This window comes from Hoplias malabaricus, chromosome 14 (assembly GCF_029633855.1).
Source record: "Hoplias malabaricus isolate fHopMal1 chromosome 14, fHopMal1.hap1, whole genome shotgun sequence".
Lineage (NCBI taxonomy): Eukaryota > Metazoa > Chordata > Actinopteri > Characiformes > Erythrinidae > Hoplias > Hoplias malabaricus.
Window position 1 is genome coordinate 37,229,595 of NC_089813.1, and position 23,141 is coordinate 37,252,735.

General features: G+C 40.8%; 2 protein-coding genes across 6 annotated transcripts; both read right to left on the bottom strand.

Annotated features, from left to right (window-relative positions):
- Positions 1 to 1,545: 1,545 nt before the first annotated feature.
- Positions 1,546 to 5,166, bottom strand: lhfpl4b (LHFPL tetraspan subfamily member 4b). 5 transcript variants are annotated; one of them, XM_066644828.1, is made up of 5 exons: positions 4,929 to 5,166; positions 3,805 to 4,263; positions 3,146 to 3,379; positions 2,003 to 2,068; positions 1,546 to 1,675 (listed from the first exon to the last, which is right to left on the bottom strand). In XM_066644828.1, exons 2-4 carry the CDS (start codon positions 4,253 to 4,255, stop codon positions 2,043 to 2,045), a joined length of 711 nt encoding a protein of 236 aa, XP_066500925.1. In that variant the 5' UTR covers positions 4,256 to 4,263; positions 4,929 to 5,166; the 3' UTR covers positions 1,546 to 1,675; positions 2,003 to 2,042. The 5 variants fall into 5 exon arrangements, with proteins under 5 accessions (XP_066500925.1, XP_066500928.1, XP_066500927.1 ...); XM_066644831.1 differs by having other exon boundaries at positions 1,638 to 1,767; positions 3,805 to 4,233; XM_066644830.1 differs by having other exon boundaries at positions 1,638 to 1,767; positions 3,805 to 4,243.
- Positions 5,167 to 7,105: 1,939 nt separating this feature from the next.
- On the bottom strand, positions 7,106 to 22,803 carry hdac6 (histone deacetylase 6). The gene is made up of 28 exons (XM_066643702.1): positions 22,496 to 22,803; positions 21,238 to 21,351; positions 20,549 to 20,659; positions 19,615 to 19,700; positions 19,277 to 19,361; positions 19,093 to 19,133; positions 18,911 to 19,007; positions 18,047 to 18,144; positions 17,849 to 17,953; positions 17,662 to 17,730; positions 17,330 to 17,456; positions 16,473 to 16,538; positions 16,301 to 16,360; positions 16,107 to 16,196; positions 15,697 to 15,803; positions 15,512 to 15,579; positions 15,299 to 15,428; positions 15,020 to 15,148; positions 14,730 to 14,898; positions 14,369 to 14,571; positions 13,797 to 13,989; positions 13,534 to 13,683; positions 12,902 to 13,076; positions 12,296 to 12,705; positions 11,907 to 12,038; positions 9,017 to 9,163; positions 8,708 to 8,836; positions 7,106 to 8,333 (listed from the first exon to the last, which is right to left on the bottom strand). Exons 2-28 carry the CDS (start codon positions 21,319 to 21,321, stop codon positions 8,265 to 8,267), a joined length of 3,330 nt encoding a protein of 1,109 aa, XP_066499799.1. The 5' UTR covers positions 21,322 to 21,351; positions 22,496 to 22,803; the 3' UTR covers positions 7,106 to 8,264.
- Between the last annotated feature and the right edge of the window lie 338 nt (positions 22,804 to 23,141).

A 23,141-nucleotide genomic window follows, 5' to 3' on the forward strand; every position in this document is an offset into this window, starting at 1 on the left:
TAGCACAGAAAAAGAAAACAATTAGCAAAGTGAATTCTCTGCTCTCTCTTTCTCTGCTTTCCTGTGTGCATTAATATTACTATGAAACTTAAACTCTTGACTAAACTCTGTGTGGAAAAGTCAGTTGTTCTCCCCTGCTTTTGCCACTGGCTTTAGTGCCCAATGTGCCAATACTTGTCCCAAAATTATTAACGGCACCTTTCAGTTACCTGATTTACTCTACAGCAGAGTTTGTGCAAGAAAAATACTGCCTTTCACACTATATTATAGCTTTATGTTTCCATTGCTGTGCGCCCATGAAATGTACTAAAAAAATGCACAGATTTTATTGTAAACTCAGTTTAAATTCAATAAATTGTGTGTGAACAACATTCTACCCCTGGTCTCAGTACTTTTTTTTTTTTTCAGTTTTTGAGCTTAATGGCTCTTTGAACCTAGCACTGTTAGATTAAACTAAATTAATACATATTTCTGTCTTACTTCTGTTCAATAAAACAACCAGTGCTAGGTTTAAAACTCCACATAAAAAAGATCAAAGAGAGCTATTTGACATTTACTTCTTTTTAACTCATGTATGAAACACCTCTAAATATCGGAATTTCAAAATGTTTGAATCACCAACAACCCTTGAACAAAACAGGGGAGAAAAACACCACCAAACCCAATTAAAATGTCCTTGCTTACAAAATTGATTTACAAAACATATTACTAAGTAGACCTACTGTTAGTATTGCTTGATCTGTTCTACATTCAACTGTAAAATACCTTATGTTTTAGCTGTATTTTACAAGACTTTAGCATGCAGCACACTGACTGAACTGAGTAAAGACAATGTAGAAACTGGAAATATGCACAATAAACAGCAGATTCCCAGAAGAGGACAAAATACACCTGATGGCATTGACCAGGGCTGTCACTATAGATTATATTAGTACTTAAGCAACTTAATATTTGTTTGAATTATTAATTAAACCTCCTTACTTTAATTGAAACCATTTTAAATTGGACAAACCATGCACAACCTTCTCAAAAATTCAAAAAGTCTTTACTGCAAAGGTAACCAAGACTTCAATAAAAATATATATTAAAACAGAATAGAAAAATAACATAAATTACTGTTTGTTTGGTATAAAAAAGGGATAATTTAATTTAAAAATCTGCATAATTTTCATGACCTAATTAGAACGGATTTACTGAGAATGCACATTTTAATAGATCATTTTTGTTAATCAGGCTAACATGTTTAATCAAGTAATTGAGACAGCTCTAGTATTGACATAGAACAACTCAGTAGATAATTACCTGGTTATATTTAATGAAAAAAACACTTATTATCACTGACTCCAAGGGAATGTAAGGTAGAACATGAGATGTTGGACACTGTAATGGTCCCTCTGTCCCTCATTATCTGCCACTACAATAAGGGAATTACATCTCTCTCTCTCTCTCTCTCTCTCTCTCTCTCTCTCTCTCTCTCTAGAGATGGAGGTTTCTGAAGCTGGAGGATACTGTTGCCAAGTGATGGTTGCCAGGTGACTGTTTCTATGCAGAGAGATTATGTAAGCAGAGCAGTCAGGGTGATGTCATGCTGAGGGGGAGGAGAAACCAAGCTCCTCTCACACCATCTTGTTTTTTCTCTCTCAGGGCAGAGAAGATGTGATGAGAATGGAATTATCTGAGAGAATGGTAGAGTGTGTGTGTGTGTGAGTGAGAAAGAGAGAGAGAGAGAGTCACAGATGAATGAAGCATAATGAAGGAAGATTGAAGCTTTGAGGCATTATGGGTTAGTAAAAAAGGTAGAAAATGGAAAATAATTAAAGTGTAGGAAGAGAGAGAAGGGGACATCAATGTCAATCATCATTCAGTTTGTAAGAAAAATAATCACATGCTTTCACGTGTTATTAGAGTAAAATGCTCAATTTTGGTCAGAATACATATAATACAATCCCATTACCTATGCTCCAAAGAGAAAGCTACTGTGAACAGGCTGAAAGATGTGTACCTGATGCATTTTCTTCAACAGGATCTTCATCACCATCACCTTATGCCTCCAGCAGCAGCCCAGTCACTAAGGAGGAGAAGATTGTTGTTAAACAATTACATAAAGAACATAAACAAAACATTAACATAGCACAAAAAGTAAGGACATTTGTGTTTGTAGAGTATTTCTTTGTTATAATTTAGCTTCTCTGCAATAAATCTATGTGGGTTGAGCCCATGACAAAAATTTGTCAAATCCTCTCTGCCAATGCCAAACAGTGTATTTTATGTGATGGTGTGGGGCGGCATCTCCCTCACTGGAAAAACAAGGCTTGTCATCATTGGAGGCAATCTCAACGCAGAGAGATATCGAGAGGAAATTGTGCAACCAGTGGCAATCTTATATCTCCACAGTCTGGGACCGAACTCTACCCTCCAAGATGACAACGCTCGCCCCATTGAACACTTGTGGGATCAGCTTGGGCGTGCTGTTCGTGACCACCAGCAGTGTGTGACCAGGCTACTGACCAGCATGAGGAGGAGGTTCCAGGCTGTTGTGGCTGTGTATGGTTCTTCCACAAACTACTGAAACTCCTGTTTATTAAATGAATAAATTGTTAAATTGCCATTGACACCAAACAAGCTGTTTGGCATTGGCAGAAAGGATTTGGTACATTTTTCATGGGCGCAACCCACATACAAATGCATGTTCCTTACAAATAAGGCACCATTTAAAAGGGAAATTAACAGGCTTCCAACTGTATAAGCTTTGTTACAACAAAGAAATAATCTACCAAACACATATTTCCTTACTTTGTAAGGTGTTTGTAGTTCTTTGTGCTTATTTATAGCACTTTGCATAAAGAATTACAGATTAATTGCAGGTTACTGTGCTTTGTGTTTGTTGAATGTTTGCATTCACTTATTCTCTAAGTTTATATTTTACGTTTCTTAGTATTTCACTATAATTATGATATGGATTTCCCTGCTTTAATCTGTGCTCTTCTCATGATAGGCTCCATAAATTATCTAAATAAATAAATAAAATAACTTGAGATTTAGTCTTATTAATATTAACTTGCACTAAATATTAAGTGCTTTTCTTCTGAATTCACTGTAACCTCTAAGTCCCGACTGAACAAACAGAAGTAAATCATGTGTTTACCCTCACCATCCTTGGCATCATCTGGGAGAAGTGCATCTTGCCGATTTCCAAGGACAAAAGCAAGCGTGGAAAGGATTGCAGCGTCCAGCACCCCCAGCATGGCTAGAACATAGGCCCAGTGGACAGAGCAGTTCCCTGCAGAGAAGCTGGTCACACTCTCTCCACACAGAGCTCTCATCTCCGCACACTCCCATGAGTCCGGGAACAACACGCATGCCAGAGCCAGACAGAAACCTACGGCAAGAAACAGGAATACATTAGAGCTAATTGATGGGTTATGTCTCCATTACGTGTTAGCTATTTTAATTTCATAGCTCCTGTGAAAAAATCAGGGCACTTATATAGTGATGTAAATCTTGGCCCTATTATCAGGAGGTCATAGGTTTGATCCCCAATGATGCTTCAGTCCTTAGAGAGCAAAACTGACCTGATTATATTTTATACATTCTCTAATGTGCTGTTTATTTTATGACTGGTTGACAACTCTCAACACCTTGACATATGGACTTCATGAGTATTTGTAACTGATGTTTACGACCTCTCTGATGATCACCCAAATCCAGGCCTAGCTATTAAGGCTAAATTGTACACAGCAGTGGGACCCAGTCTGTCAGCAGTTCTAGACTTTTGCAGAGATCTGGACCTGGAGTTTTCCTCACCTGCCGTCAGCTGCAGCCAGGCGCAGATTTTATACACGGTGGCAGCATTGCAGAAGCGAAAGAGACATAGGCAGCCGACACTGGCCCATACCATGGTCAGGGACATGCAGACCAGCACAGCAGGGGACTGGAAGGCGGGCAGAGGGGTCAGGGTGCGGAGAGATCCTCTGCACTCAGGCACGGGCCAGTCTGACTCTACACACACCTCGAACAGACCCAGCGTCCCAGCCTGAGGGGCTGAACCCCCGCCCCCGCCACGGTATCGCAGCTCTCTTGTGCCCACCCAGGACGGCTGGATTAAGATGACCACCTCGATGACAGCGAAGCAGAGCGTGCACACAGCCCACAGGACACCCACAGCTCGGGCACTGCGGATAAACTCCGTCTGGTAGAGACGCGCCACCTCTGTCGCGTGGGGCTGCATGACCACTGCAGAGACCTCAGAAAACATTATTTCACCTAAAGGGACCACATTTTACAACTTTTCATTTCAGATTTGTCCCCTAAAGTCCACTAAAGTCTGCGTTATTTTAACATTTCATTTTCCAACCTCACCATTAAATCAAAATTTATTTTGATTTATTCTCTGAGAGGATGTGGCTGCCACAGATCCCCGTGGAGTGTCCTAATACATATCACGCAATCAGTACATAGATATGTAGAGTATGTAGCCTTAAAGGCACAGTAACAAACAAAAACAATCAGTTTAAATTTAGGAGTTGGAAAATGGCAGTGTAATTATTTAATAAAAGCAAACAGAATGAAGAGGGAAAATAGTAAAAACACTACAAAATACAAAAAAGGCAAAATACAGTCCTTAATACAGTCATAACATTAACTCTTTTTGGTTAATCATCACACCACTTTCCTGAACGACGCTGGATGTAAACATCCAGGAGGCTGAGTGACTGCTGTCCACTGGATTACAGTATTAATGCTAAGACAAGAAGCAAAATACAGTGACTAATATCACAGGGGATGAGTGAGGATGCCTCAGGGGCAGAGAGCTGAATGAGAGAGGAATGATGATGATGCTCACTGGGGGAGGGAGGAAAAGACGACACAAACAAGGCAGTCATGTGAATGAGGAAATGAGTGGGATAAGATGGGATGATGAAAATCACCTCTCCCTCTCTTTTGCCGGCCCTCGTCTGTGACTCTCTCTCCCTCTGTCGGGATGTGAAGGGCAACAAAACAAAAATCACTTCAGAAAAACCACATCAAAATATAACTGCGCAGAGCTGCGTTATGGGCGACCCAGGGAGTGAGGACAAAAAACTACAATCAAATGAAGGAAGATCCTCTTCTCCACCTCCTCTTCCCTGTGGGTTTGTGGTGGCAGTGATGAACGACACAACAGCAGGCCCACGGCAAAGGAGCTGCGCAAAACATACAGAGGATGACGAGGAGAAAAGGGAGGGAGGGAAGGGGAGAGGGAGCCAGGGAGAGGAGGGAGGGAGCATGGCGCTCTTTACTAGAAGGGAGGGGTTTGATCCGCACATCACATGCAGCAGTGGTGCAAGGTCTGAACACATTCAGACAAAACAGAAAAAGCCTTCCTGTCAGTCAATGCAGCCTGGACAGAGGGAAGAGTGGATATGGTGAATAACCACAGTGGATCACAAACCTGAAGGAGCTAAGGAGGGTCTAGGAATTGGGAGGGAGAAAAACAAAAGACAAAAGAAAGGAAGAGAGAATGAAGAGAGCATAAGAGATAAACAATTTAGGTTGTTTAAAAGAGTCTTGACCCACCGTGCTGCACTCTAAGAGTCAAGGTCCTTACAGTTCACTCTAAAACAACATCTAAGGGGTGTGGCACATCATCTAAAAACAGTCATGCTACATCTTTATCTGTAGTTTTGCACAGGAGGACGACAGGAGGGCAGATAAGAGAGTAGCGGCCATGACCACTGCAGGAATCACACTGAAAATGAGAAAGATTTTCTCTGATCATGCAGATACTAGTTTAAAATGTATATTTTCCCGTATTAAACTTTAATAAACCTGTAGTAAGACATGACAAAACATCAACTGTAGATGACTTGAAATAAAACAAATACAGAAAATGTGTTTTGTTGTTCTTTTTTAATTAGAATCACTTTATTTAGAATATTATTAGCATTAGAATCACTTTATTGGCCACTGTGCTGGCACACCGAATCCGTGCAGTGAAACACATTTTCACACACACACACTTACCTGTGGACACTAAGGGGCAGTAAGCACACATATGCCCAGAGCGGTGGGCAGCCCTAGCCAAGGCGCCCGGGGAGCAGTTGGGGGTTAGGTGCCTTGCTCAAACTTCAGTCATGACCTACTGGCTTTGGGGATCAAACCGTCCCAGTTCCACATTTTTTTGTGCAAATGGAACGCATTCATTCATTCATTATCTGTAAGCACTTATCCAGTTCAGGGTCGCGGTGGGTCCAGAGCCTACCTGGAATCATTGGGCGCAAGGCGGGAATACACCCTGGAGGGGGCGCCAGTACTTCACAAGGCAACACAGACACACACATATTCACTCACACTCACACCTACGGACAATTTTGAGTAGCTAATCCACCTACCAACGTGTTTTTGGACTTTGAGAGGAAACCGGAGCACCCGGAGGAAACCCACGCAGACACAGGGAGAACACACCACACTCCTCACAGACAGTCACCCGGAGGAAACCCACGCAGACACAGGGAGAACACACCACACTCCTCACAGACAGTCACCCGGAGGAAACCCACGCAGACACAGGGAGAACACACTACACTCCTCACAGACAGTCACCCGGAGGAAACCCACGCAGACACAGGGAGAACACACCGCACTCCTCACAGACAGTCACCCGGAGGAAACCCACGCAGACACAGAGAGAACACACCACACTCCTCACAGACAGTCACCCGGAGGAAACCCACGCGGACACAGAGAGAACACACCACACTCCTCACAGACAGTCACCCGGAGGAAACCCACGCAGACACAGAGAGAACACACCACACACCTCACAGACAGTCACCCGGAGTGGAAATCGAACCCACAACCTCTGGAGCTGTGTGACTGCGACAGCTACCTGCTACAAAATACAATCCTGACATGGTATATCCAGAAACAGCTTATAAAGCAAGCACCGGTGACCTGATAAATTTGAACTGCCACACAACATTTACTCACAATAACTTAATTACGTTTATTACTCTTTATCGTGAAAACATAAATCCGGCTCAGATCAGAAATCAAAATTTTCACACATAAAAAAAGGAGAAAAATGTCTTCATATTTAAAAGTTTTTATTTATTACTAACGTTTACAAAAATCATAAGTTACAATAATTTTTTTTTGCTGCTGTCTTGCTTCAAAAGTACAGCCCATAGCACAACCACAGTGACTGTTCATAGAGGAACTAAAGCATGATACGTAGACGATTAAGAGAACAGAGAAATCCACAAAATGAAACCATCACGACTACTGTATGTTTAAGGAAATATTGCACTGATTATTGCCTGTGACTTGGACAGGTTTGTGGTCAGTATTAAACATTTCTTATCCTATATGGTGAATGAATTGTGAATGAATCAGAGGTGGGCAATGTGATACGACAGGAGGAGAGGTATAACCATTATATTTTGTCTTACAGTCTATGATTTTGAAAGAAATCTGGAAATGGTCAGTACTTAATGAAGAGCAATTGCATGATTTATGATGAAGAAATCAAATGTCATTATTAAATAAAGAACATTATTGGTCCTGTGTAACTGGATTTACTGCAGTGCGGTGTATGGAGGAGTTTGTGGTTTTTAATGTGTTAAACGTGACACTGCTCGTTTTCCTGTATGTTCTCACCCATCAAAACTAAACAAATGTGGCATTTGTTATTATGTCTTTAAAAATGATATTACAGTTTGAATACATCACCCTCCCCTAATATAGAACTTTATTTTTAAACAGCGATGTACAGCACATATGATATGTGAAAAACTGCATGCACTGGGAATCCTTAAATGTTTGGCTGGTGTTTGTTTTTAGCACCATGCAACTTGCCCATTTTAATTGGCATTACAAAGATTAGAAACATTTGTGCAGTTTGTTTGGAATAAATAATACTACATTTTCAGAAGGTTAACATGGAACGTATCTGTGGAATATTTGGCAAATTTCCAGTTTTGGCAAAGATTAATTATTAAATATTATTAAGCAGTGCATGAGTCAGGTGTGATCTCACACACGTACGCAGGGTGAAGCTAATGGTGAGAGTGAGTGTAGCTCCCTGCTGATAGGAAGATGCTTATGACGGTTTGGAAAGGAAGACAAGTGTGAAAACCGTTTCTCACACACGTTCACATGGTTCTGCGTCATATGCCACTTGTCACTTCCTCACATGCGATAATGCACATATATGCATTCAGAGACACACAACACACACACACACACATCATTATCTTAATCTCTTCCTGTATTTTCTGCTGGTTTTAGTTGATGGGGGGAATTTCCTCCCCAAACTTGGCGAGATGAGCAGCATTCTTAGCTTCATACAGCACCTATGTAAACACACACACACACACACAAAAGAAAAAAGCTGACTGTTTTAAAGGTGAGACAACAGCACTTATAAGTGTTTAACTCCTGTATAAGTTTAAAACTATTCTAATTACTTTTATTAAGAGCCAGTGATATAAAAACTACTGAAGAAAACACAAATTACAGAAAGTGTATTTGTCCCAAAAAATATTGAATATTTCCTTTATTTCTTAGTATAAGTTTCTTTATGTAGTATTTAGAAACTCTGTTAGAAAAACTAAATCTAAAAATATAAACAAAACATGAAATCAATATAAAATAAAGCCTAATAGCTTTTAGGAAGCTTAGAAGAGTTAAGATTCTTTTACATTTTGTGTCCTGCAGCTGCACCCACCTTGTTGTGGACGTAGGATTCACATGGGTAGCACCACACAGACAGGTCAGCGAAGCTGAGAACTAGAGGGTGACCGGACACCTGGCCATGGGTCACCATGTGCTCATTTACGAAACGACCACACAACACCTGCATACACACCAGATGAAACAGACACTGACATGTTGAATCTCTGCACTGCTTAGGGGTAGGACAAAAGAATTTCAGCACATCCATGCCAGTACACATTAAAACAGATCTAAATAAAAGCTGGAGTTCTTCAAGCAGTAGGAACTGATTTTTTTTTACAAAATGCACAGTGGTGTGTACCTTGTAGCAGATGAGACAGATCCAGTTCTCTGAGTCAGCCCCACACTCCTCACACGGCCGAAACACGTCAATGCCCCCTGCTGGCAGAGACCGCACTGATTCCAGGTGCGGGCACCATGCCAGTGGGTCTACCACATACATAGTGTCCTAGAAAGGAAACACACAATGGTGAGGACAGCAGGCATGCAACTCTGGCCAATTTTAAAGGCTTTATCTCTTATTGTACATCTCTTATGACAATAAAATTGGGGAATTTCATTTTCTGTCTTTTAAGAGAAAAACTGAAAAACAAACCATGCAAATCATTACATGTTGAATATTGTCTTTTACAATTAATTTGTTTTTGTAGTTCTCGTCCAATGGCAGAGTCTGTGTGTACTGTATTAACTAACACGTATTATTAATATAATTATTATTCAAAAAAAAGAAAATGAAACCAAAAGAAGTCTTTCTGGCTGGTGATAAATATACAAACTCATTAACTGTAACTCAAGGTCACATGAATGCAGGGTATTTTGCACTTTTAAGTCTTTAAAGCGTCCAATTACTGTGTTATTAAGTGTTAAACATCCTTCTGTTCAGATTTGTCTTTGTTAAAAATGTGTCATACATTACATTAGAAAATTAGCAATCAAATTCTACTCTGAATAAGCATGGATGCATCTAACAATACTAAATATACTTAGATATTAACAATCATTCCTGATTTAGCAACAATTAGAATTTAAAAATCCTCGTCTCTGGTCTGTTTAATGACAGGACATTTCAGGCGAAAAAAGAAGTCTGTGATGAAATAATAAACTTACATCCATCCTGATTCTTCAGAATGCTCATTAAACCTTTTAGCTGTACACCTCTGCTAACTGTGAGATATCCTCATCCATATATAAGCATTTCCAAAGTCTTTCTGGAGCAAATGTGGACTTTAGGGAGCATGCGTTCCTCGTGTCAGCAGAAAGTCAGCAGCGAGCAAACCTCATTTACGTATGAACAGAACCCTTGAACAAGTCTCCTGACAAATGACGTTGTAATGCAACATATAGCCGAGTTTTAAAAAAAAAGAAAAAAAAAAAAGAAAAAGAAACCCCCATGTCCCTCAACAATTGTTCTGGCCTTTGTAGCTCAAAATATATGGAAAGAGTGCGGGGAAAAAAAACTCCCCCCCAGCTGCACACACTAACAATTGTTTTTGAGTTTGGCCATTCACCCAGGACGCACAGTCAGCAGGACACTGGTTGTTTATTGAGATGCTCTTATTTCCCCCAGAGTTGCCTCCTATTCCTTTAGTCATATTCAGAGAGGTGTGTGTAAATATTCCTGTCGTGCAAAAGCTTTGTTAAATAAGACATTGCAGTTATGTCCTCCCTCACACACCATTTGAAAGTACTTTACTATAATGATAATAAGAGTAATGATAATATCTCTTTTCTGCCTGTCTTAAAGGCTAAGCACCACTTGATGGACCTCCATGAATATTTGACATTATTGTAGTTACTGACAGATATAAGTATGAATTAAAATGAAAATAGCGGCTTAATTTGCTTTAAAACTGACAATTTTATTAAATTGACGGAAAAACCCGAGCTCGCTACGGAAATTCTCGAATGCGACCGTGACGTCACTGGTGGACAACAGTTGAACAACGCCTCGGTAAAACACCGTTATGACTGACTGTTATGACAGTATCTAGCTAAATAACCAACATTATTCATGACAATAGCCTAGCAATAAGCTAAACTCAAATGTAGAGGTACCGTTATTCTTGTAAATGTGATCGAAGTCGAACTCGAATTCATCCGACACTATAAACCTCCGTAATGCAGCTACGTAGCCGAGTATAATCTGAGCCACCGAGTTTAGCGAGTCAAGCTAACGTTAACTAACACCAACTAAAACAGGCGAAGTGAGTGTCCTTACCCTGTTTACCTCCATGTTACAGAGGCTCTTGAACACCTTTCGTTGGTGTCCTTACATGCCCATATTGTTGGAAAAGCGCCAGTGAAATGAGCTACAGATAACGGAGTGAGCGGATGGTCCTTTCCAAAGTGCCCAAAGTTTAAAGTTGACAAATTTAGTCCATTTTCTGGATATTTTGGGATCTTTGGGCCATTTGTTCACAGATGTCCCACTGTACATTGACTGATTGCAGCCAAAAACAACACACCTTTTCGTCATTTTGAATTAAATTAAGTGCAACCTCTAGAGTTGTTGTCCACCATCTACGTCACAGGCAAGACGCCTATTAGAGTTTCCCAACACCGTTTGGGGGGGGGGGGTCTGACTATCAATTAACACAAGTAAGGAACTCAAATTCCACTGTATTTATTTGTTTGACACTTTCATATAGCTGGTGCTTAGCCTTTAAGCTTACAGCTTTGCTAAAAATAGCCAGCACACCACTAAAACTCACTCAGCTGAAGCAACCAACACATTTTCTCATTAACCTTTTTCTTAAAGCTGTAGAAGGTGATCTGTCTTAAAACAGTTGTTATATTTTTCAAATATTCTTTACAGTAAATTTAAATATCCTAATGAAATAACTAAAAAGATTCCTTTTCTATGCAGGCAACAGGACTGTAACAACTCATCCGATCATTTCCCTTGGACCGAAATAAACGTCCAAGTGCCTGTCTATTAAAGCACCTTGCCCTTATGTGCTGCACACATGCTCAAAGACTCAGACCCCTGAAGGCTGGAGTGGCAGTGGCAGAGAGAGTGCAGCAGTGCTAAACAAAGAAAAGAAGGCCATGTGGAAAAGACTTCCGACAAATAGAGTCTGGATGAAACCAGACGGCTCCCCAGAGTGAATATCAGTGTCGCTGTTGGGTGTTATATTCTTACATGTGAATGAGACATGAGGTAGGTGGATATGTTAAAATTGAGACTTTACCCCGCCCATATCCACAGCACCACACACAAGCTCAAAGACAGATTTCTTCGTATAGCCACAGGCTCCCTCCAGCATGCCACTCGCCTCCTGGTCACCCATGGAAACAGCATCTTCTGCTACCTCTGGGACTGACTGAAGGAAATAAAAATAAAACACATTTTCATCAAGAGAGTACAGAAGCACATCACCTTTCTGTGTCAACATACATGTGGAAAATTAAGAAATGCTAATTGCTATGCTTAAGAAATGCTAATAAAGCTAAAACATTCTCCTGCATGTTTATATATATATATTCCTGTATTTTTAACTCAAAGCAATGTCAATTGAAGACTTGATAATAAGACAAGATGAATATGTTTCGGTTCCATCTTTACAGAATCTCCGTTTACCCGTTTCTCCTCTTTGATGGGTGTGGACTCCTTCACACTGGGTTCTTCTCTGTTTCTCTCCAACTCTTTAACAGGTGACACTTCCTCTGTCAAAATGACGTCCCTCTGCGAACTGGTCTTTACTTTGGGTCGTGCTCCTCCGACAGCTAAAGATGTTGGGCTGGAGTTGTCAGAGGCAGATGAGCTGAGGTCCAGCGAGTGCAGGCCCTGAGTGAGCTCGTCCAAGCCTGAGTCCTCCTGGGCTGAAGGAGGCGATGCTGGTGAAGTCATTAATGGGGATCGTTCCTGCTGCTGCTGACTGGGACTTGGTTTAGGAGTGACCTGACGTGGAGACTTTTTGCTTTTCCCTGCTGAGGTTCGTTTGTTCTTGGGTTGAGGGGACGGCAAGGACAACCGCAGAGACTCTGGGACTGATAATGAAATAGAAACAAAGAACAGGAACAAAGTTGAAAAGAGTCTATCATCATTTCCATCATTCAAGTAAAAATGTGCTAAAAACAATAAAACAATCTTCTACGCTGTGGAATCGCCACCAAAAACTAGAAACGTAAAAATCTATAGTTGCAAAAACATTTTGTGTGTGAGATAAGCTGGACACTGACGTACTCTGTATTCTGAGTGATCGCCAGTAAGGAGCGTGAGTCCGCAGGACGTTGTTGATGGTAATTGCAGCACTTGAGTGAGGAGGGGGCATAGGGGGCAGCATTGGGGGCAAATCTCCAAGGAGCATACTAGTGCACATGGCCATGGACTCAGAGATGGAGTTGAGGTTGTAGCCACCCTATGTAGGACAGAAAGAGTATGCAAAAGTTACTTCTGAAATTACTTCTTACATATTCCAGAATTTTTTAATGATACAAATTCCTGTGTAAAAGTCTTAGACACCTACGGTTTTTACAACTGTTTAATGTCATTTATGTTCTCAATAAGTGTGGTGCTTCTATAAATAATTATATATAATTTCAATAAAACATCCACATACAGATTATAACTATTTACTGTAATAATGTGATGTCTATATTCTAATTTTGGGGTTTATTTTGAGCAAATTAACTCTTGCTGCTCAGCTTTTAAATCTCTTTAATTCTAGCAAAAGTAGCTAATCAATCTACTGCAAACTGTTCAGTTAACGACAAGGAATGAGATAAACGCAGAACCAGGAATGGAGCTTAATGATTCTGATAATTGCTCAACAAATAAGAATGCATAAAAATAGTAAGCAGCACAATGGCACAAACCTCCAGGATGATCAACACTTGTCCTGCAGCAAGACTCATCAGCTGGTGGGTTAAATGGGCATAACCCTCTGGGGTCACCTGGAACCCACCCAAAGGATCACCCCGTGCTGCGTCAAACCCAGCTGACACCAACACCAGCTCTGGGGCAAACTACACACGGGGGTGTAGAAAAAAGAAAAAAGAGATCCCAATTAGAGCTTATAATTTTGTCTTATATAGTTTAGGACAAATAAGTGTGAATGACTGAGCATGTGCAAGTTTACCTCACGCGCTATAGGCATCACAATGTTGTGGAAAGCTGCAAGGTATTCTGGGTCCCCCATCTTTGCTCCATTCCAGGGGATGTTGACATTATATCCTGCTCCCCTCCCTATTCCCACCTTATCAAAATTACCATCCTCTGAAAAAGGGAAGAACGTTCCATCTTCATAGCGATGAAGAGAGATGTACAAGACGCTGCAGGAGGCAGAAAATCAAGAATGGGTTTCTTCAAATGCCAGCCCACTTCAGTACTTTGTTAATATTGATCTAATATCCCTGAACTTCCTTGTCAGTTAATTACCAGGCTGCTTCAGGAAGGTTTCTAATAATCAAACTGACTGAGTTATGAATCAAGTTACAATAAAAACAGAAAAACACAAGAACTAAATCTGTAAAACTCTAAATTACCAAACACTAATCTACAACCATAGCCTTTGCTGTCAAACCGAGATTACTCCTGAGGTGGAAACCCCTGCATAAGAGCCAAATAGATTTAAATTAAACTGTACATGATACCAAAATTGCTTGTCACTTGTTCAATAAAATGACAAATGCTTCAAATAACATGGCACACCTGTCATCCTCCTCAAAGATATGCTGGGTGCCATTGCCATGGTGCACATCCCAGTCAAGTATGAGTATACGCAGGGCATTGTGGGTAATGCTCTGGGCATAACGGGCAGTCAGAGCAGCATTATTGAAGAAGCAGAAACCACATGCTGTGTCTTTCTCGGCATGATGTCCAGGGGGACGCACAATAGCTACACCATTCCTCACCTGCACAATTTTTAAAACACATTTTCATAAAATATAACTTTATTCTGCACAATTGGTTTTATAATAAAGACTAAAATTAAATATTTCAATGGTAATATACTAAATGTAGAAGAGCAGAAATGTCCATGGTAAGAACATGAATTAAGCCAAAGGCTGACCTGGCCTGTGAGAATCGCCTGGGCTGAGTTGAAGCAGGCACCGGCTGCCAGCAACGCACTCTTGTAGCTCTCAGTACAAATGTAGATGGAATTATATTCATCTGAGAGCTTGTGCAGGTCTCTGGTCTTCATCTGCTCTGTGCTCTTTATAGTGGCTATATGTGCCAAGCTGGAGAATGACAGAAAGTTGGAAGGGAGAAAAAAAAAAGTTAGAGAACTGCATCTAAGCAGAATGGTTTAAGAAGTCAGTGCATTGTAGATCCTTCTTCACGTGTAAAATCTGCACATACCCATGACAGAGCGCAAGTTCCTCCTCTGTGGCCAAACGAGCCGGTATCTGTTGGCAGCGCTTGACAAACCCTAACTCTTCATGACGAGAAAAGATCCGAGAGATTCTCTGAGGGAGCTCTGGATGATGGCTGAGGGGTTGATATAAGCATCAAACAAAAGTGACAGAAAACATTTACAGTAGCAAGGAAATGTCACCCCTGCTCAACTAAATGTCTAATTTTTAAGAAAAGTTAAAACATGTAATTCAAACCTGAATATGCATTTGTGTGTATTCTCACCTGTTCCACATGTTATAGTGCTCCATCATGCGCTGATCATACACAAGACCAGTACCGCTTGAGGAAGACTCTTGTCTCTCAACACAAATAGCTGAGGGCAGGGGCTCTGCCTCAGAGAGAGGGCCCCCCTCTGCAGATCACAGATACAAAAGTCTCACTATCCAGCCACTGCTTCTGAGTTAAAGGAGATCACTTCGGAACAGAGATTCTTACCCAGTATCTGCAGGCTGCTCCAAAATGAATAGAGAGACGAGATGGTCTTAGAGATGGACTTCAGAGCACTGTAAAATACAAAGCCAAACACACAGCAAAAAATCAAACAAACTGGTGAAAATATCGTGTTGTAGCTTAAAGATAAAGAAAAACATAGTATCACAATGTACTGTAAGATGCCACACCTCTCACTTGGGACTCCTGGAGAGGTCAGATGAGGGCAGGGGTCACCTAAGAGTGACCTCAAACTAGCACAGGCACCTTCTGCTGTGGCCTGCAGGTTATATCCACCCTGTCAATGAACAAACAAGACTGAGTATGAAGAAAGCTATGCAAGTAATGCGGAGAAAATAGCTAAGCTTGCAGGCTGCAGAAATAGCCTCCATTTTAAGATCACCACATCACTGACATTTCAGTCTAGTGGCTTAAATGTAGACTACAAGACTGCAATCTCATGAACCTCTGACTTATTGGGTTTCAGTTCTGCATTCATTGTCATGTAAAGGCACATGTTGAGTCATGTAAGATATTAAAAAGTTGAAGCTCTTGTCATATGAAAACTGGGAAAGTTTCAAACCAGTTTGTAGCATCTTACCTCCAGTGCAAGCACTACTCTACCCTGAGCCAGCCCCATCAGCATGTGAGTCAGTACAGAGAAACACTGGGGACTTGCAGACATTTCACCCTTAAAAAAAGGACACAACTCATAATTCCATATCTGATTCACTCTACACTGTATAAAGTCATATCTATATATTTTTTAATTAATAACTATTGTATATTACACACCTTGGGGTCACCAATCAAAGAATCAAAGCCTGCTGAAACAAGCACAAGCTGGGGTTGAAACTGAAATTACAAAAATACAAACACATATGAATATCCAGTAAAGTTAACTAGTTATTCATCATGGTACAGCAATCAGATAGCACCATACAAATGTGAGGGGTGCAGTCACTACCTCATATGCTATGGGCAGGAGAAGTCTCTGAAATGCAGCTACATAGTCTCCATCCTGCATTCCTGTCTGAATATCATCACAAAGTACAGATCAGAACATAATCTATTCAAATACAGAGCAAATACACTAATAAGCAAGCAATTGCATCACTGTGGTATTATTACACTCAAATTCATGCTATGCAATTTAAAGGAACGCTAGGTATTCGTTCATTCATTCATTCATTCATTATCTGTAAGCGCTTATCTAGTTCAGGGTCGCGGTGGGTCCAGAGCCTACCTGGAATCATTGGGCGCAAGGTGGTAATACACCCTGGAGGGGGCGCCAGTCCTTCACAGGGCAACACACACACACACATTCACTCACACCTACGGACACTTTTGAGTTGCCAATCCACCTACCAACGTGTGTTTTTGGACTGTGGGAGGAAACCGAAGCACCCGGAGGAAACCCACGCGGACACGGAGAGAACACACCAAACTCCTCACAGAGCGGGAATCGAACCCACACGTTAGGTATTAATTATACCTAAAAATGACAGCTTCAAAATAATTGTGATGTTACTTTGACCTGTAATAGCAACAATAGAGCCTTTGTAGTTGCTTCTCTTGGCTCTGCACAGTAAAAACTGTATTATGTAATTTTTGGAGGAGGGCATGAAACCACCCCCCCTCCCCCTTGAATACAGGACAGTGCTGTAATAATGAATTACCCACTGCAACTTTAGGAGAGCCCTGGCCATATATACCAAATCTTACCTAGTGATCCTTTAAAGTTTGGCCACACATTGAGCAATGCTTAAAACGTGACTTTTCTTATGATCAGTATAAGATTATTATATCTTTGTCTAAGCAAACCTTGTTCCACGGCACATTGATATTGTAACCTTCTCCTGGTCCAGAACCCACAGCATTGCTGTCCGATTCCGGTAAGTGGGGCCAAAATGAACCATCCTCATAACGATGCACAGAAAAATACAGAACACTACAAAAAGAGACACAAAGTCACAAAGTAAAAAAGGCACATGTAAAGAACCATTTCAAATTCAACACTATAATAGCAGCACTAGCTATAAGTGCATTTATTGCAAAGGTAAATAGAGGCCTGGGTTATACTGGGGTTTGGGGGATGTGAAATTGAAACCATTAGAATATAAAGCAATCTTGTTAACAAATAAGTAACTCCATACCTGGGATCCTCCTGGAAGGTGTACTGGATTCCTTGGCCATGATGAACATCCCAATCCACAATCAGAATCCTGAAGCAAAACAGAGTATATGCTGCATTTACTTACAACCTTATTTAATCATCCTGAAACATATGTAACGTATTGTAACGTATGACAGACAAAAGGAAAGAAGAGCAGGCGAACTCACCGCTGCACAGAGTGTTTAGTCTGAGCATAACGAGCTGCCACTGCGAGGTTATTGAACATAGAGTATCCATTCATCTTGTTGGTGTGGGCATGGTGTCCTGGGGGCCTGGGGGTAATTTGCAAATAGGAAAATGCCCACAATAAACCAGAGCAAATACAAGATACAGATACAAGAGCAAACCCTATCAAGAATACTCACCTGGACACAGAGAAGCCATTTCGAAGCTCAGATGTCATAACCTTATCGACCAGTTGTAGGACAGACCCAACAGCTAGAGAGGCACAGGTGAAAGTATCCTAAACCCACAAACAAACACCAACATCATCAAACATATTTATATAAGCTTAAGTAAACTTTAGCACCACCTACAAACAAGTCATGTGTAATATGAACATTCCAGTTAAACACCTTTAGAAAACAGCAGAGCACTCACAAAAAACTGAACCCAAACATTAAAGCAAGGAAAGGACACTAATTTAGTGACAAATTGCAAGCATTCATTCATTCATTCATTGTCTGTAACCCTTATCCAATTCAGGGTCACGGTGGGTCCAGAGCCTACCTGGAATCATTGGGCGCAAGGCAGGAATACATCCTGGAGTGGGCGCCAGTCCTTCACAGGGCAACACAGACACACACATTCACTCACACCTACGGACACTTTTTGAGTCGTCAATCCACCTACCAACGTGTGTTTTTGGACTGTGGGAGAAAACCCACGCAGACACAGAGAGAACACACCACACTCCTCACAGACAGTTACCCGGAGGAAACCCACGCAGACACAGGGAGAACACACCACACTCCTCACAGACAGTCACCCAGAGGAAACCCACGCAGACACAGAGAGAACACACCACACTCCTCACAGACAGTCACCCGGAGGAAACCCACGCAGACACAGGGAGAACACACCACACTCCTCACAGACAGTCACCCGGAGCGGGAATCGAACACACAACTTCCAGGCCCCTGGAGCTGTGTGACTGCGACACTACCTGCTGCGCCACCGTGCCGCAAATTGCAAACAATAAAATAAAAATATAGGTGAAATGTTCTTACAGTGTTGAGGTAGACAGAGTCATAGCCATCAGAGACAGACTTTAACTCCTGTTCTGTCATCTTCTGAGTTGACCTCATCTGATCAATGTACTCTTTCCTGTAGAAATATAAATCAGGAGCTAAACAAAACTATTCAATAATCCATAACTCCGCACTTCTTAGTCCTAAAAAAAAAATCTTACGTGTGAACCAGGGAAAGCTCCTCTTCTGATGCTGCTCTCGTCTGAAACACAAACACACACACACACCAGAGTAAATGGCTGAATAAATATTAAACCTAAAATTGACATTGTAGTTTCCTTCACACTTCAAACACTAAAGACAACATACTCCATTCCATTCTAAAAAACAGAACAGATTTCTTACCTCAACGTGCACACAGCGAGACAGTAACCCCTCCTTCTTCATCAGTTCCACTATAGTGGTCATTCTCTCTGGACACTCTGGGTGGCTGGTGAGAGATATTTTAACAAACATTTTAAAGACATTGTCTAACCTACTTTTACTGTTACAGAATAACCTTCTCTAAGGACCGACTAGTGAACCATTAAGAATAGAGGCATATATTTACACACCAAAATCTAGCATTTATTCTATTCAATTCATCCTTGTCCTCTGTAGTTTTCTTTATTTACCATTACATATATTACTTTCTTGTTATATTGTTATATTTCTTGTTATATTGGAAATATTAATGCAGTCACCTGACATCCCAGAGGCAGAAATGGCGAGAAAATTCATCGGAGTAAATTAGGCCTGTTCCATTTGCCGTGGACCTGTTTCGCAAATCCTACAAACATATGAATATGTCCATATATTTAAAAATACTTTTAAAATGTGAGTCCCTTGAATCTCAGAGGCATTACTTAATGTATGTACAGGGGTTGGACAATGAAACGGAAACACCTGTCATTGTAGTGTGGGAGGTTTCATGGCTAAATTGGAGCAGCCTGGTGCCAATCTTCATTAACTGCACATTGCACCAGTAAGACCATGTGCATCCAATGGTTCAAACACTGTATCCTGAAGGTGGTGCAGTGTATCAGGACGACAATGCACCAATACACACAGCGAGACTGGTGAAAGATTGGTTTGATGAACATGAAAGTGAAGTTAAACATCTCCCATGGCCTGCACAGTCACCAGATCTAAATATTATTGAGCCACTTTGGGGTGTTTTGGAGGAGCGAGTCAGGAAACGTTTTCCTCCACCAGCATCACGTAGAGACCTGGCCACTATCCTGCAAGAAGAATGGCTTCAAATCCCTCTGACCACTGTGCAGGACTTGTGTATGTCATTCCCAAGACGAATTGACGCTGTATCGGCCGCAAACGGAGGCCCTACACCATACTAATAAATTATTGTGGTCTAAAACCAGGTGTTTCACTTTCATTGTCCAACCCCTGTATCTCCTCAGAAGAAGCTGAATATAACTTATAATTTCTCCATAATTATATTAGATACAAGTAACTTTGATATTACAAATGACATCTTTCATAATGTAAAAAACAAAACACTATCTTCAATGGAAAATACACACAGGTATATCCTTCAGAAGAATTTAACCTGAAATCTCTTTCAAAACAGTATTCAATATAAAAATATGATCTACATTTAAGAATCTATTACCCACTGACCATGTTTTTGAGCTTGTTGATCATCTCCTCTTCTGCTTTGCCTCTGTCCATTCTGCCCTTCCTCCTGGCCTCCTGGAGACTCTGCTTAGGGTTAGGTTTGCTGTTTTCTCTCTGGGACAGAGACAGAGATTAATCCAACACAGCAACTCCAATCTAAACTTTACCTACACTGTAATTGTCTAACATGGAGTCTGTAGGCTGAATTGTGCTGTTCTAAACACATAATATTATTATTTCCTGCACTATGTTACTTATGTTCATGTCCACTATAAAAGCTGAGCTCCCTAAGTGGGCAAACTCCAAGGGGGCATGGTCTATGTTGATCATTAGCCATACCTCTGTTGTCGTTTCAGTTTAGAATTAAATTCCTATTAAAAAATAGCCAATGCAACAGAATTCAACGTCCTGTTTTCAGCACAATCCTCTGTATAAATCATGTAAAGCAGTGAAAGGTATTCTGCATAACTTAAAACATTTTGGAGTGAATAGAAATGAAATAAATACAATCAAACCTGAAATTGTCCATTGCCGTAATTAAAGCTAGAACACTAAGAGGTTTACTGAACTTAAGCCATATCTAAATTAAGACACCTTTACTGAAATGACCGGTGACAAACACAACACCATCAGAACAGACGTTCGCAGCCTGCGCTTCAGTGTTAAAGCTCTTCAAGATAAATATTTCTTACTTTTGCAGGGATTTGTTGGGGGTTTTTTGGAGAACGATTGGAGCATTTTGGCCCTTTTGGTGGAGTGGGATTTGATAAATCCATGATGATGATTCCTCAATCCCCTCAGATGTCCTGTTTTATAGAGAATAAGGCAAATCTTAAACCCTAAACGTAACACTTGGCTTTACAGACAATAAACATATTTGAGCTATTAATTCTTTATCCTTCATTAAAAACAGTGGTGATAGGTGTCAGAATGTATGTTTGCGCATGTGTTAGTATATAGATCTGCAAACCAGTACATTGAACGAATAATCTGACATAAGCAAACAAAATTATATATTTCCAAGGAGAAAAAGGTACGACATGTTAGTTTTAGGGGTTTCTCTTTCTGTTGAAGACCACCCACGTCTACATGCCATAAAAACACATACATTGCCTATACCTCTCAAAATGATCAGGAGCCTCACATCTCCACCAGAGTGTGACTTGGCTGGTGGATCGTTCTCAACACTGCAGTGACACTGATGTTGTTTTGGTACAAATGAATGGTGGATCAGACACAGACACTCTATAAGATACACCTACCTTCTTGGTAAAGTCAGAGAGCCTTGTTTATCTTTGCTGCACAGTTTGTATTATTCAGCTTCTGTGGTCACCGGATTCTGTTGGCTATATATTTGTGTATTTGGACTATTCCTTAGTTCAGCAGTGACACAGAGATGTTTAAAATTTCAGCAGCACTGCTGTGTCTGATCCCCTGGTACCAGCCACACACAAGAACCCATGACCACCACGTCCGTGTCACTACAGGGAGATCCAATGAGACATTAGAGAATGATCCAATGATACAGGTGTTGTTGGGTTCACAGAGTGAAAGGGGTCTAACAAAATATGGAGAGCAGGAGATGGATTACAGAGTGCAAATGTAGAACTACAATGTGCTCCTACATGGTCAGTGGAGGTGATAAAATAAACAATCAGTGCAGAAACAGGAAAATTCAAAAGGAATGGCAGGACATTTCAGGGGAAAACTAAGTCTGTGATTAAGTAAGTGGCCTTGATGACTGACAGGGTTTTTTTTTTTTAAAAGAGAGATGCGGGATTATGTGGGTACATTCCTTCAGTTACACAACGTCAGTGGGATCCACAGATTCCTCAGGATCAGAATGAAAAAAACGACTGGTTTCTTAAGAGTCTAACTCAAATTTGAAAGAAAGATTAAATAAAGGTAAGCGCAATGCTGATGATATCAGCGTGACTTAAGACCACTTACTAATTTTAAAACCTGTTTTTCGTTTGAAAGAATCCCACTTCTTATCCCTTGTTGTCTCTTCGCTTCATCAGCTGCTGTTTTCAAACTCGCTTGGCGCTAATGTGACGCGACCGTTGATACGGCTAATGCTAACCGAGCAACGTTTTTACAGACATTTTCTGAAAATACTAAAGCACACTGAGAGCTAATGTCAGTGTGTATCGATGTGAAGTGCATAGAAATGTACTACAAAGCGGAACCGAGTCCAATATTTGTCAAAATATGCACACTAATGGTCCCAATTTCTGTAAAACGCCCATCAAGGCTAACCTCGCTGTAACAGTGCGGCTGTGTTCCAAACGACTCCTTACACCCTACATAGGGCATTTCGTGAGTTCCGCTTGCTGGCCCCTGAATCTATATAATGCAATACTTATTAGCAATATAGCGCCGTATCTTTATATAAATGGCGTTTAAAAGTCTATTAGAAAAATAATATACCATTACGACACACAAACCATTAAATCAAAATCTATAGTGTGCACTAGGAAGGGAGCATGAAGCTTACTCATCCCTGGCGCACTTTTAGAGGCGCGAACGGATGACATCTGCTTGCAATGGTCAGACCAAATCACGCGATGGCGCTGTTCGTCCAATAAAAATGATA

Coding starts and splice junctions, on each gene's coding strand:
- lhfpl4b (XM_066644828.1), bottom strand. CDS start 4,255: ATGTTTTCTGAGGTCTCTGCAGTGGTCATGCAGCCCCACGCGACAGAG. Junction 3,380..3,804: donor CTGGCTGCAGCTGACGGCAG/GTGAGGAAAACT, acceptor TTCTTGCCGTAG/GTTTCTGTCTGGCTCTGGCA. Junction 2,069..3,145: donor TGATGCCAAGGATGGTGAGG/GTAAACACATGA, acceptor TCTCCTCCTTAG/TGACTGGGCTGCTGCTGGAG.
- hdac6 (XM_066643702.1), bottom strand. CDS start 21,321: ATGGATTTATCAAATCCCACTCCACCAAAAGGGCCAAAATGCTCCAAT. Junction 19,134..19,276: donor CTCGCTGTGTGCACGTTGAG/GTAAGAAATCTG, acceptor TTTGTGTTTCAG/ACGAGAGCAGCATCAGAAGA. Junction 14,572..14,729: donor AGGCGATTCTCACAGGCCAG/GTCAGCCTTTGG, acceptor AAAATTGTGCAG/GTGAGGAATGGTGTAGCTAT.